The following is a 13,601-nucleotide window of genomic DNA, read 5'->3' as shown; positions in this document are numbered from 1 at the left end:
AGGAAATTGGAATGAGAAAATAAAGAGAGGAGACAAGAGGAAGAGATCAAGGAGGGAAGAGATGCATATTTTAGGGGAGAAAAGAAAAGAGGGAATAAAAATGAATAAAAGTGGAGGGGAGAGAATACGATGCAGGAGAGTAATTAGGAGGTGGTTTGTTACCGCCCTTTTTGGCTAGTGCTCAGAGCGTGTGTGTGTTGCAGAGACAGACAGGAGAAGATACAGACACACGAGGAGCTCCAGCTCTCTCTGGGTACCATTCCCAGTCCTGTCCTCCCTGCATCCCAGACGTGGCTGAGCCTAGCGCCAGTCACATGCCCCTGAACAAGGGGAAGCTACCGGTCCACAGCAGAAAATCAAAACACCTCGCTTTTTCACTTTATCGCTGGTAAAAGATAACAACTATTTCGGAGAGAAAAGTGAACCATTCCGGGAGGGTAAGTTTTGTGTTTGCAATGCGTGCGCGAGTGTTGTCTTAACTGGTAAACTACTAAGATTTTTATTTTCTTTACACCATCTAATAATTGTGTAATATTGACATTGCTGATGTGTTGCACAAAAGTGTTTGTCAGGAGACAGTCATTTCACGTGTCGGGATGGTTTGGAAATGTTGCAAATGGTCAGTGTTTTAAAAATGACGAATCCAGAAGGCTGTGTTTGCAATTTAATTCCTGCTCAGAACTGCGGAGTGAAATGTTGGAGATGGTTGCTGAAAGTTCCCTGCAATGATCAACTACCAAGGTGAAAATTGCAAATTTTAATAAACGCAGGTTATCAACGAGAGAGAGAAAAGATAATCCCTGTGTGGAAACAGACCAGAAATAGATTTGCAAACATCACCTGTTTATTTAAGCAAATGCGATTATTTGTTTTTATTTTGAGTTGACACATTTGTGCATTGTGTGTGCCATTTTTAGATTTGAAACATGGATGTGGGCTCGTGGCTTTGATGTTTTACCCCACATTTTAACGCAGAATAGATTACTGTATTTATTTTGGGGTGATTAGTGACTGGATAGCTGCTCCCCCTCTGGCATTATGCTGCTATCTGTCATCCTGGCTGTTTATGTATCCCATGGAGATTCATTCTGAACTGCTTTGACCGAGAGTAACCCCGCTCTTGTTTGCTTTCTGGCAGATGGAGAAGATGGTCGTTACTGCTTTCCTCTTAGCAGGAGGCAGAAGCGAGGAACTCGTTCTCTGCCGAAAGTGTAAACTCTTAACAGTTTTCTCGTACAGCCACATCGTTTCAGACATGTCTCATGACATGGACAGTAAATGTTGCAGGGCAGCTTTTGGTGTTGTCTCTTTGTGTGTCCAACTCCCTTTAAAGAAATTCAGAAAAACACTACAGAAAAAGCAAGCCCATCAGATAAAGGACACCTGCCCTGGTGCATTTATTATTATTATTGTTTAAAAAAAAGACAATTATTAACATGATTCTAATATGTGCTATGACTTGCACCAGGGAAATGTTTTGTAGATGGGACCTTTGGAGGCTTTGTAAATGGCAGGTTGGTATTAGAAGGAGATTGCCTGAGGCAGGTTATAGGTAGAGTGGGCTACTGCCATAATAAACTGGGTAGTGCAAAACCCTTCCCCCCCCCAGCCTCACCCCACCCCAGTCCATTCATCCTACAGAATGGGATGCCCAGTCATCCTAGATACCTGTTGGGAAGAGGGCAGGTGGAGGGGTAGAAAGGAGTGGAAGGTAGGAGGGGCAATTGAGATTCTTGCCTCCTTGCTCTGGACTGTGCCTGGTTTCATGTGTCTGGATGTTCCAAGATCCACGAATGGGATAGGTTGACTGGAGCAGTAACCCAGAGCTCTGGAGCAATAATTCAGAGGCACAGGTTCAAATCCCCAGCTGGGGAATGTCAACTCATTTAATTCAATAAATATGGAATATGTTGGCCATGGAACTACCTGATTGATGTCCTCTCATCCCTGTTAGGGAAGGAAACTGCCATCCTTACCTGGTCTGGCCTACATGTGACTCCAGACTCTCAGCAATGTGGTTAATACTTAACTGCCCTCTGGGTAATGAGGGATGGGCAATAAATGCTGCCCTAGCCAGCCACATTCTGTGAATAAATTAAAAAAAATAAAAATTCCACTGAGTCAGTAATGCCCATCCAAGAAGGAAATAAGCTGGTCTGGCCTACGTAAGATTCCAGACCCACAGCAATGTGTTGACTCTTAATTGTCTGAATAAGTCATTGCCATCACCATCTATTAAAGATAGGCACTAAATTCTTGCCAGCCTGTGAATAAAGAGCTTTGAAGTCAATGGAAATTCTATTTGAAAAATGTCAACCATACTTTCTAAAGCGTTTGCTCTGATCAAGTCTCTTTGTCTGTTGTTACAGGACAGTATCTGGAGAGAACCCATGACGGACCCCAAATCAGTCTGCGTTTCAGTAGATGAAGTGGTCTCAAATGGAATGGCCACCCAACATGCCCCCATCTTTCAGATGCGTTTAAAGAAAGTGGAAAATGGGGTGACAGAGGCCCACCGCTTCTCTTACTTGCCAAGGCGGCTTGCAGTCACTATTGAGTTCAAAAACCTCTCATACTCTGTCTCTGAAGGCCCATGGTGGAGGAAGAAGGGTAAGGAAAGATATTGCCTGGAAATATTTAGTGAAAATTCCATATTGGGTAAACAGTATGCACCAATGGAGATCAAACATTGTTGGTTACATTGAATTATACTGAGCCTGTACAATTATAATGCAACATCTATGTATAGTATGGGTGTGCTTACATAGATTGTTTATATATTCATTGCAGTGCTGGTTCAAATATGCAGACTGTTGCCCAATTTTATGACTGGATTTGAAGGCACTTGCCATTACCCTGTCACACCCACAGGCCCTTTCAAAAACACTTCACAATTGGTCCATTGCTCTTAAGGTGCAGAGTTTGTTGTTATTTAGCCTCATTGATACCAAAGCAGCATTAAATGAGAATGGCGACTGAAATTAACATATATTGGTTGCAAAGAACCAATGCTGGCCTAGTAGGCTCACAACTCTCTGTCAATGAGTAACAAGGGATTATTTGCCTTACTCTCGCCTCAAAAGTCATCGTCACAAAGAGTCATTGGAGCTCAGTTGTGTCAGTTAGATCATGGGTAAGAGATACCCCTCTTGCTAATAAGTTTTGCATTTGTGCCTTAAGGGTTGTTGGGCGGCTGCAGTGTTGGCAGGGACTCTGTAGGGAGGAGGTGAGATCCCACAAAGATCCACAAGGAATTGTTCAGGTAGCGGGGAGTGAGGGAGAGTCTCTGAGTGAGGGAGTGCAGAGATGTAGCAAGGGCAAGGCCTGTCGGTCTCTTGTGGTGCTCCATCTGGCTTACAAAAATAATCAGTTTGACCTTCCCTTTTCCCTGGCCATTTCGTGATTCCTGAGAATCCCACGTGTGGTGTTTAAAATTATAATCAGTACCTGAACAGCTGGTAATTTGATTGCAGCAGTAGTCATTATTAAGGGAATCAGCTTTGCCACTTTCTCAGGAATAGCATTTCAGATCCCAGCTGCTGTGAGTGGAATTATTCTCATCTTGCTGCTAGACCATTTCTTAGTGATTTTAAATCTCTGACTTCTGGTTATTGACCCACTCACCAAGAAAAATAATTTTCTTCTAATTACCCTATCAAAACCTCACCTCATCCTGAGATCCTCCACTATGTGACCTTATATGAAGAATAACTTTTCCAAAGTCGTAACAGAAGTAGCTGTTCCTTAGTAATTCTTCTCTCTACGCTTATTAAACCCTTTACTTCTCTCCTGAACCACGTATTTGTTTAATTAATGGGATGAGGGTGTCACTGCCTAGGCCAGCATTTATTGCCGATTCCTAATTGACCAGAGCACAGTTTAGGGTCAACTATATTGTTATGGGTCTGGAGTCACGTAATGGCAGATTGTCTTCGCCAAAGGACTATAGTGAACGAGGTGCATTTTTATGACAATCAACAATGGTTACATGGTCGCCAGTAGTCTAGCTATTTGGGTGGCACAGTGGCTCAGTGGTTAGCACTGCTGCCTCACAGCACTAGCAACCTGGGTTCGATTCCAGCCTTAGGCAACTGCCTGTGTGGAATTTGCATGTTCTCCCCGTGTCTGTGTGGGTTTCCTCCCACAGTCCAAAGATGTGGAGGCTAGGTGGATTGGCTATGCTAAATTGCCCATAGCGCCCATGGATATTTGGGTTAGACATGGGAAATGCAGGGGTAGGGGAATGGGTCTGGGTGGGATGCTCTTTGGAGGGGCAGTGTGGACTTGGTGGGCCGAATGGCCTGTTTCCACACTGTAGGGATTCTATGATTCTATTTACTGTAGATTTGTACTGAATTCAAATCTCAGTATCTGCCATGGTATGATTTGAACCCCTGTTTGGAGAACATTAACCCAAGAGTTCTGGATACTAGCCCAGCGACATTACCCTATCCAAACACTAATTTATAATGCTTGAATATGACATCTTCACTTTTATAAAATGTGTAACTGCAGATGCTGGAACAAACCATGACAGAAATTGTTGGAGAAACTCAGCAGGTCTGCTAGCGTCTGTGGAGAGAAAATATAGTTAATGTTTCGAGTCCAGTGACCCTTCTAAAGAAGGGCTAACTCTGTTTCCTTTCCACAGATGCTGCCAGACATGCTGTGTGTTTCTCCAGCAATTTCTATTTGCGTTGTTTTTTATTGTTTACATTTATGTTTAATTACTCTATTTATCAAACCGATGAATCAATACGCCTTTGTTTTTTTTTTGAAACATGCTATCAACCTGCCATACCACCTTTAAGGATTTGTGTAAATATCCACCAAAGGTTCCTTTTCCCTGCAACGAAACAATCGTGCTTGACCTCTGTGAGTTGTTTTTTTGTATTACAGCTATTTATAACATCATTTTAAAAAGCCCTGCAAAAAAATGTCCTCTAATATACGGGGAGAATTTGACTGAGAACCAGGTGCAATGCACCATAATGTAACACAGCAGCTTAGTCTCTGGTTACTGTTGGTCATTGTCTGATAGTAACCTCCAGCTGAAGCTTGGTAAGCGCTCAGCAGCTGATTGGTTCCCACTGTGCTGTTGCCGGGGAGAAAGAATATGTATCCAGCGGGATGAGATTTCCTGAATAAACGAGAGCGTAGATTCATGAGCTGGTGTTTTCTTTTTGTTTTTTTGCAAGCAAAAAGAATAAAATAATAAAATTAAGCAAGGCAGAGCAAAAAAGATGCGTCTATTGTGATGGCATCATGATCGCGAGGGAAAAGGGAAATATATTGCTGTTTAGGAAGAGGGAGAGGGACAGAGAGAGAGAGGCAGAGACAGAGAGATAGATTGAGACAGAGATGAACGGAGAAACAGAGAGAGAGAGAGACAGAGAGAGCGCAACAGAGACAGAGATACAGGGAAAGGGACAAAGAAAGAGAGACAGACAGACAGAGGGAGAGAGAGAGACAAAGGGAGAGAGACAGAGAGTGTGAACAACATGCTGTTTGACTTTCAGAATCAATGGGACTCGGTACCTGTCAATGGTAGCACAATTCCATATCCATAACAGTGACTGAAATCAGGCACGTCATGGGTTTATTTAAGCTCATTATTGTGCTCAGCTATTCACTTGACTACATTATTTCTGTCAGGCTGAATGACAGTCTGAACTAATTCTGTCACGAGGAAGAATGTGCAAAATTATTGTCGCACTCCTACCCTTAATGCTGACTTCCTCGATTTGGACTATACATTTTACTTTGATACTGAATTCCCGATTCACATACAGAGCCCATCTTTGAATTGCTAACGATTGATTCTCTTTGGATGCAAGGAAAATCTGACATCAAAAATTTTGATCCAACATCCTTATTGTTACAAAAGCAGCAAATGTAATTGCTGCATCATTTCATATTTTTAAAAGAAGATAAATAGGACAGTCCAGCTGGATTTTCCCAAAGATATTCTGGCTCCAGCTGTTCTTGGAACCGAATGAATATCTGATTGTGTGTGACAAAAGGACAGATAAAAAGATACACATGTCGCGATACTGACTTCACTTTACTTCATCGACACCTTTTAGATTTGCACTTCGTTTCTCTGCAATGTTTTTGTTCTCACTTTATCCACCGAACCTCCTCTGCTGACACCTTGTTGGGTTATTGTGTCACAGGACCCCTTTAATTTGCTGGACTTTTCATTTCCTTACTTTTACAATTTTTTTTTCCTTAGAATTTGTTCTTAAGAACCTTGTACCTAGGTACCGTTATATCTAAGATGGCACCATAACGTGGCGACCTGTAAACTTTTCATTGTACTTTTCATTTGAGTACATGTGACAATGAAGCTCCTTCAACTCAATTCAATTTCTTACCCATTTATCAGACATAAACCGAGACAGTGAATGCTGGGAGGGGAGGGTGGGAGGCAGGTATGAAGGAAACATCACAGTCAAGCATGATCCCATCGTCCTACATACACTGACACTCAAATACACTTATGCCTACTTGGCACGCCACACATGCAATTCTGCCATATGAATATGCAAACTCTACCACTTTCATGCTTACAGACATCAGCAAAAATGGGCAGAGATAATCACCAACACACCCATACAAACATTTTGACAAAGTAATACTTAGGATCATATAGAACCCCTACAGTGTGGAAGGAGGCCATTTGGCCCACTGAGTCAACACCAACTCTCCAAAGAGCAACACCTCCCCCCCCCAACCTCGACCCAGCTCCTTACTCTATACCCACAACCCCACATTTACCATCTACCCTGCAAATCTTTAGACTGTGGGAGGAAACTGGAGCACCCAGATGAGAACAGGAAGAATGTGCAAACTCCACACAGACAACAGCCTGAGGCTGGAACCAGGTCTGCGGTGCTGTGAGGCAGCAGTGCTAACCACTGAGCCACTGTGTTGCTCAATAATTCACATTTATATGTACATAAGGATTTAAGTATGAATATAAATTATTGGGAGACACCTTTAAATGCAATAAGATGTCCCGTAACACAACTGAGGAGTGTTACAAACCAAAGTGTGAGGCACGCATGCTCATGCAGAGTCTGTGCAAGGATCATATTTTCTTGCCCAAAAGATCATTCTACATGTGTGAGCTGGACAGCGATGGTCATTGGGCTTTTGAACTGCAAAAGCATTCAAATCCCAACATTGCTTTCCATATAATTTACACATACATATACACACCACCAGGAGGAGTTTTGTGGTACAATTCCCACCTCTGGAGCCACTTCAGCCTCTCTTCAAGTCCAACCTACTGAAGAGGTGTGGAAAGAACATCCCTGAACACATTAATTCCAGAAAAAAATCTGCATTGTATTCCTGCTGGAACACAAAGATATGATTGTTAAAATTTATTCACAGAATAATTAGATAAAAGTTTCCTAAAGTGTGCTCCCCAATAGTCAGTGAATGATGTATTGCCAAGTGCCAAGACCAAATGACAGATTTATTATCACATAAGGGCAACAACAGAAAGAACTTGCGTTTATGTTACACCTTTTGCATCGTGAAATGTTCCAAAGCACTTCAGGAATTTTACCAAGTGACATTTGGGACAATTGATTTCATCAGTCGTGGCATAGAGTATAAGAGCAAGGAGGTAATGTTGGAATTGTGCACAGCGTTGGTCAGGTCACAGTTGGAGTACTGTGTGCAGTTCTGATCACCTCACTACAGGAAGGATGTGATAGCATTAGAGGGGGTACAGACTAGATAGGCTTGGATTGTTTATTTCAGAGCAGAGAAGACTGAGGGGGTACATAATTAAGGTGTGTAGGATTATGAGGGGTATTACAGGGTGAATAGAGAGCAGCTGTTCCCAGTTGTTGAGGGGTCAGTCACAAGAGGGCATTGATTTAGGGTATGGGGCAGGAAATTCAGAAGGGATTTGAGTAAAAACTTTTTCATTCAGCGGGTGCTGGGAATCTGGAATGCACTGCCTGGGAAGATAGTGGAGACTGGAAACCTTACAACTTTTAAAACATATTTGGATGAGTACTTCAGATATCATACCATTGAAGGATGTGGGACAAGTGCAGAAATTGGGATTAGCTCACTTTTGGTGGTAGTTACGTCGGTGCAGACTCGATGGGCCGAAGGGCCTTTTCTATGCTGTATGAATCTGTGAAACATTTGACACGGAGGTCGGCTGGAGATTGTCAGTCAGGTGGCAAAAGTTTTGGCCGAAGCCATAGGCTTAAGGAGCACCTTCAAGGGGGAAAGGGAAATGGAGGGGTGGAGAGGCTTAGGGAGGGGATTCCAACAAGTATGGCATTGGCAGTGGCAAGTTACAACCACCAATGGAGACATTGATGATGCAGAGATGTCAAAGGCTGAAGAGGCGGCAGACATGTGGAGGAGTGAAGCCATGGAGTGATTGACAGGAAGAGTTAGAGTGAGAGTTTTTAAATTCAAGGAAAATGGAACAAAAAAAATGAACAGTGGTGATGATCCATAACTCAGCTGTAACGTAATTGGACAACAGAAAAGACTCTATGGCTGAATGGCCTTCTCCTGCTCTGATATCTTTCAGAATTCTTTATAAAGTTCCTACAGCCTGAAAGCAAACACAGGTACACACAGTACAATTGGAAGTTGAGAGGGTATATGGCGGATGTAACATGCACTAAACCATGCTTCCTGTGACTTTTAAGCCATTTAAATCTGGGAGATTCCTGATGTTGTTCCTTTGCATTGGGAATGAAAAAAAAATCTTTTAGTGGTCTGCCGCTTGGTTATTAAGACAGATAGTGACAACCTCCCTTTAATTTTAGATAGAAATGAAAGTATACCCCTTCGTGTGGAACCTTTAAATTATAGACTTTAAAAGCCAGCAGACAAGACTTGGTTTCTTAATTTTCAAATTAAAATCTAGGACTTCATTTTGCAAAAGGAATCATGAAATTATAGTGTGGATCATAGTACTAATAGTCTAAAAGAAGACCACAAAATTTGTGGAAATACCTCTACCCTGAGTTTGAAATATGTACATGTAGAATGTGGTAACTCTTCAAGAAAACTGAGATTGGCAATGTTAGTTGAATCCCTTAATAGGGACAAATACATGATGTGGAGGTGCTGTGTTGGACTGGGGTGGACAAAGTCATAAGTCACATGACACCAGGTTATAGCCCAGGTTTATTTCAACACAAGCTTTCGGAACGCAACACCTTCATCAGGTGAAGTGTGAGAGAAACGCACACAAACAGAGAATTTATAGGCAGAGAGATCAAGGGCAGAGAGATCAAAAGATCATACACATCAGAATGGCTGCTTCCCCACTGTAGGGAGCTCCATGAGATGGTGAAAGGGATAGGCTTATTCGGACTATGTGCTTTCCAAAGTTCCTGTCTCAGCTCCTCTCTTTAACTTTCCAACCATGAGCCAGTGAGGCTGGGCTGTGTCACTAAACGTGTCGATAGACCAGAGCAAGCGATTTCACTCTCACTTGGGAATGCCTTACGGAGCGTCAATGCCCCTCTCTGCCAGAAACAAAAACAGAAATTGCTGGAAAATCTCAGCAAGTCTGGCAGCATCTGGACAGAAAGCAGAGTTAACGTTTCGGGTCCAGTGACTCTTCCTAAGAAGAACCTCTCACCGGCTCTGGTGAAAATCCAAGAGCAGGAATATCCCCTCCGCTACCTGTGTTTGGGGGCAGATTGAGGCACTGCGCTGAGTGTTGGCAACAATTAGCTGACACAGACTTGGAAATATGGTCTAAACAGAGGGTGCAGTCGCCCACTACAGAGGCTGGAGAGTCAGTTCTCAGAATTGATGGAGCCAACAGAAGACCCTCCAGCAGTAAAGCCTATGCAGACTGCCATTTAGGTGAGCTGGAGAGAAAGAAAGAGAAAGAGAGAGAGAGAATCTGACCCCCTCTCCCAGTACCGTTTTTGGTGAAACTGAAAAGAACTGGGTACCACGGCTGGACTCCTGCTGTGCTGGTGGAAAGCCATTAAAGCCAGGTAGCTGAAGCATTTGTGTGCATATCCTCGGGCTGATCCAGGACCATTGTCTTCCTCCTAAGACTGGCCTGCAACTTGGGAGAGTGCATCAGAGCACTGACTGTGTCTATCGGTGGGTGATGGAGGAGTAAGGAGTCCTGAAGGCTGACTGGAATTTTCCAGCCTCTCCCTAGTGGCCTGAATTGGCATCTGCATTGAGATAATAAGCTACCTTGCCATGTCTTGGGCGCACAGGAGGGGAATGAGTGTTGTTTGTGGGAAATGTCGGCATTCCGTACCCAACATGGTTCCCAGATAAATAGTGTGGAGCTGGAGGAACACAGCAGGCCAGGCAGCATCAGAGGAGCAGGAAAGTTGACGTTCTGAAGAAGGGTCCTGACCCAAACATCAGCTTTCTTGCTGCTGTGATGCTGCTTGGTCTGCTGTGTTCCTCCAGCTCCACACTGTGTTATCTCAGACTCCAGCATCGGCAGTTTTTACTATCTCCCAGATAAATAGCCGGGCTTCCACAGTTTGGGCTTGAATCCCCATATTGACCTGAAAATATTGCCCCTGGAGTTAAAATTCAAGCTTGAATGCCCTGGAATACTTTTCTAGAAATTGCTGTCTATGGGTCTCCAATGCTGATGGCTTCTCAAACGCCATCGCCAGCTTAGAGACATCAGTGATATTCACACTTGGTTGGCACGCACTCCTTTATAATCAAGCAAACCTTCATTTGAACTAAGAGTAGTCATTATTAAAATCATAGCAGTGCAAATGAGAGGGATTGGTAAAATGGAATGTCAGCCTTCTGTGTGTGATGAGTGTCTGTACGCAGTGTTGCCAAACATCTGCCCTCACTTTCTCTCAGAGTCAGGGCTCCTGAGTTATCAGCCTATTCATTATCCCTTACCTCTTTTGTCCTGTCCAGCCCCAGCTTGTTGCCACAGCTTGTTATAAATGACCCTGGGCACAGAGATGACAGGACAGCCCCCAGTGGACAGACAAATACTATCTGTCACCATCTTTCTGAACATAGCTGTAGTGGACAGTTATTCTGCTCTTCAATGCTACGTTAGATCATGGCCGTTCCTTATAGAGCCTCCATTTCACCATTTCCCTTCAACTTTTGGATCAGTCTTGTTTTTTGAAGCCCAATGAGTGCCATCCCCTCCTTTCAAAATTCACAGCTCTCTGAGGGAGTGGATTCCCGATTTCTCTTACTGTTGGTGTGGAGAAGGTGCTTCCTGATTTCCCTCTTAAATTGTTTGACTCTAGTTTTATTTCTCCTTGTTCTTGATTCCCCCTCCTTTAGTGGAAGAGCCTTTCAGTTGGCTGGATGGCTGATTTATGTTGCAGAGTGATGCCAACAGCTCAGGTTCGATTCCCACACAGCCTGAGGTTACCATGAACATGACTCTTCCTTCTCACCCTCTCCCCTCGCCTGAGGTGTGGTGACCCTCAGGTTAAGCCACCACCAGTTGTCTCTCTCTAATGAGAGAATGGTTCTCTGGGATTATGGTGATTTAACCTTTTACTTACTGCATTCGCCCTAGCATGAGAAAGAGAGGTTGGTACCTGCAGAGTCCACACGCATTGGTTAAACAGTTAGTGTTCACCATCCCATTTTGAAATAAGTAACATTGATATATTCTCAGATTATACATGTCACTGGGCAAGGCCAGTCTTTATTGAACATCCATTGTTTCCCTTTGATTCTGGAGGCCAAGCAGAGAGGCACTAAGGTGTGGGTACAATGTCGAGGGTCATTGTGGTGGCATAATACACAGGGCATGCCCTAAGGCCGTTCTTTCTTCCCACCCTTTCACCAACTGAGGGAACAGCCAGTCTAGTTTCACCCATTTCCTATTGCCCTGCAGTGGCAGATGGCAGTGGAGGTAAACTGAGGTTTTTAATCACCACGTTAATGTGCTAAGTGCCTGAAAAAGCCTTAGAGTGTTAGTGAGCCACCACCCTGACCTTGCTGTGTGGTTTAGAGTTCTGGTCTGGTCAGGGCTGTAGGTGGAGTGGGGTGGATGGGAAAATGGTGGTTAGCTATCTGACCTATTTAATTGCCCCACTGCTGTAAATACGTTTGCCTGGGCCATTGCGGGCAAGCAAGTTGCTGTAAAATTCTCGTCTGAATTATACCTTATGCCCTGGTCATTTGACCCTATCATTTAATTCCGATATTTGTCCTCCACACGCATACAGTCCTAATCCCAAATACCCATCCTGTTCCTGTGTTCCTTTATTCTCCTTTCCTTCAGATATTTATATAACCTGTCATATCATGTTGTCTTGGCCTCTGTTTTAATCAGTGCCTCTGCTATTGCTCTTCTCATAGCTTCACCACTTTTTCCCTAAACCATTTATGTTTAATTTTGTACCTGTACATCCCCTTTAGATTCTCAGTCTTGAAAATAATAGATGGGAGCAGGATTTGAATGAGGTTGTGGCGTTGTGCAGGGACGGTTCAAACTCTCTAACCTCAGCACTGGGAAGCCCAGTGGGTGTTTATTTAATATGTTGATCTCAAAAGATAGCTGCCCGGCAGATCTGAACAGAGATATGGGCTGTGGGTAAATGTACCAGAAAATAGCCCATCACAAGATAGTAAGTGTATTGGAGAGTAGGAATTTCTCTGGCAGGCTGTCATATGATACAAAAGTGTGTTAAAGAAAGAGTTGGAAGGTTGCAGAATTGTGTTGGTGATAATAATGATTTTGCATCTTTTCTTTGGGACACCTTTCTCCTCTTGACCTAACAGACTTCCTGATCCCCTTTACATTGGTTTCAAAGTTACATTGAGGCTTCAGCTCAGCTCACAAGTAAAGATTGGAGTTGGGATGTTGAGGGGAGTGTCCAGAGGGGTTATGGGGATGGTGTTGGTTCATGATGATGATGCCATTCAACTCTGAACTGTGACATTTAAAGAAAAACTCATTTTCTAAACACAGTCTAAACTAATAGTGCTGTTAAGTCCCTAGGGAGTATTTAGATCAGAAATGCAATCACTCATGAGACATCCATTTTATAGCTAGTTCAAGAAAGACATAGTATAAGCAAGTCTGTTGTCCTTTGAGTTCATGACATGTGGTCAGACTGAAATGCGATTGATTCCTGAAGAACTGTTTAGAAGCACAGCTACTAAAAGTGGAATACAGGAATGTTCAGAGCCTCCAAAATGTGCTAAAAAATGCAGGAAATTGCAAAAAAGGAACAAAGAAGCAGAACATTGAGTAAGCTCTTTTTAATTAGATCATCTCTGAGTAAGACAAAATGGCTGCAAACTTTCCTCTCCTAACTCCAGTCAAAATGACGGAAGATGTGAAACAGAGCTAGCAAATTTTCCATTCACAAAGACAAAATTATGAACTTGTGAGAGATTTAATTAACAAACCAGAGAAGCTGTGAGTAGCTACACTTTTATCACTATGGGGGGATAGACTGTTACAAATGGTATTCCAGCCTAAATCTCCCAAGGGCAAACAATTTTGAAACCCCTGAAGGCATGTTTTGATTTCCAAAGGAACACAAGTTTTCAATGGTACATGTTCAACATTAGAACATAGAACATAGAACATTACAGCGCAGTACAGGCCCTTCGGCCCT

The 13,601-nt window shown here is 43.1% G+C and overlaps 1 protein-coding gene across 2 annotated transcripts in view; it reads left to right on the top strand.

Moving 5' to 3' along the window:
- The first annotated feature begins 263 nt into the window (after window positions 1-263).
- Window positions 264-13,601, top strand: part of abcg1 (ATP-binding cassette, sub-family G (WHITE), member 1) — a 65,412-nt gene continuing 52,074 nt past the window's right edge. For both annotated transcript variants that reach the window (XM_048603308.1, XM_048603309.1), the window contains exons 1-2: window positions 264-437; window positions 2,370-2,610. In XM_048603308.1, the coding sequence (XP_048459265.1) occupies window positions 2,391-2,610 (220 nt within the window). In that variant the 5' untranslated portion in view covers window positions 264-437; window positions 2,370-2,390. The remainder of the gene's footprint in view (window positions 438-2,369; window positions 2,611-13,601) is intronic.

This window comes from Rhincodon typus, chromosome 11 (genome assembly GCF_021869965.1).
Source record: "Rhincodon typus isolate 14 chromosome 11, sRhiTyp1.1, whole genome shotgun sequence".
In the NCBI taxonomy this organism is placed as follows: Eukaryota; Metazoa; Chordata; class Chondrichthyes; order Orectolobiformes; family Rhincodontidae; genus Rhincodon; species Rhincodon typus.
The sequence above is the reverse complement of the archived record's forward strand: the minus strand, read 5'-3'. Positions and strand labels throughout refer to the sequence as shown.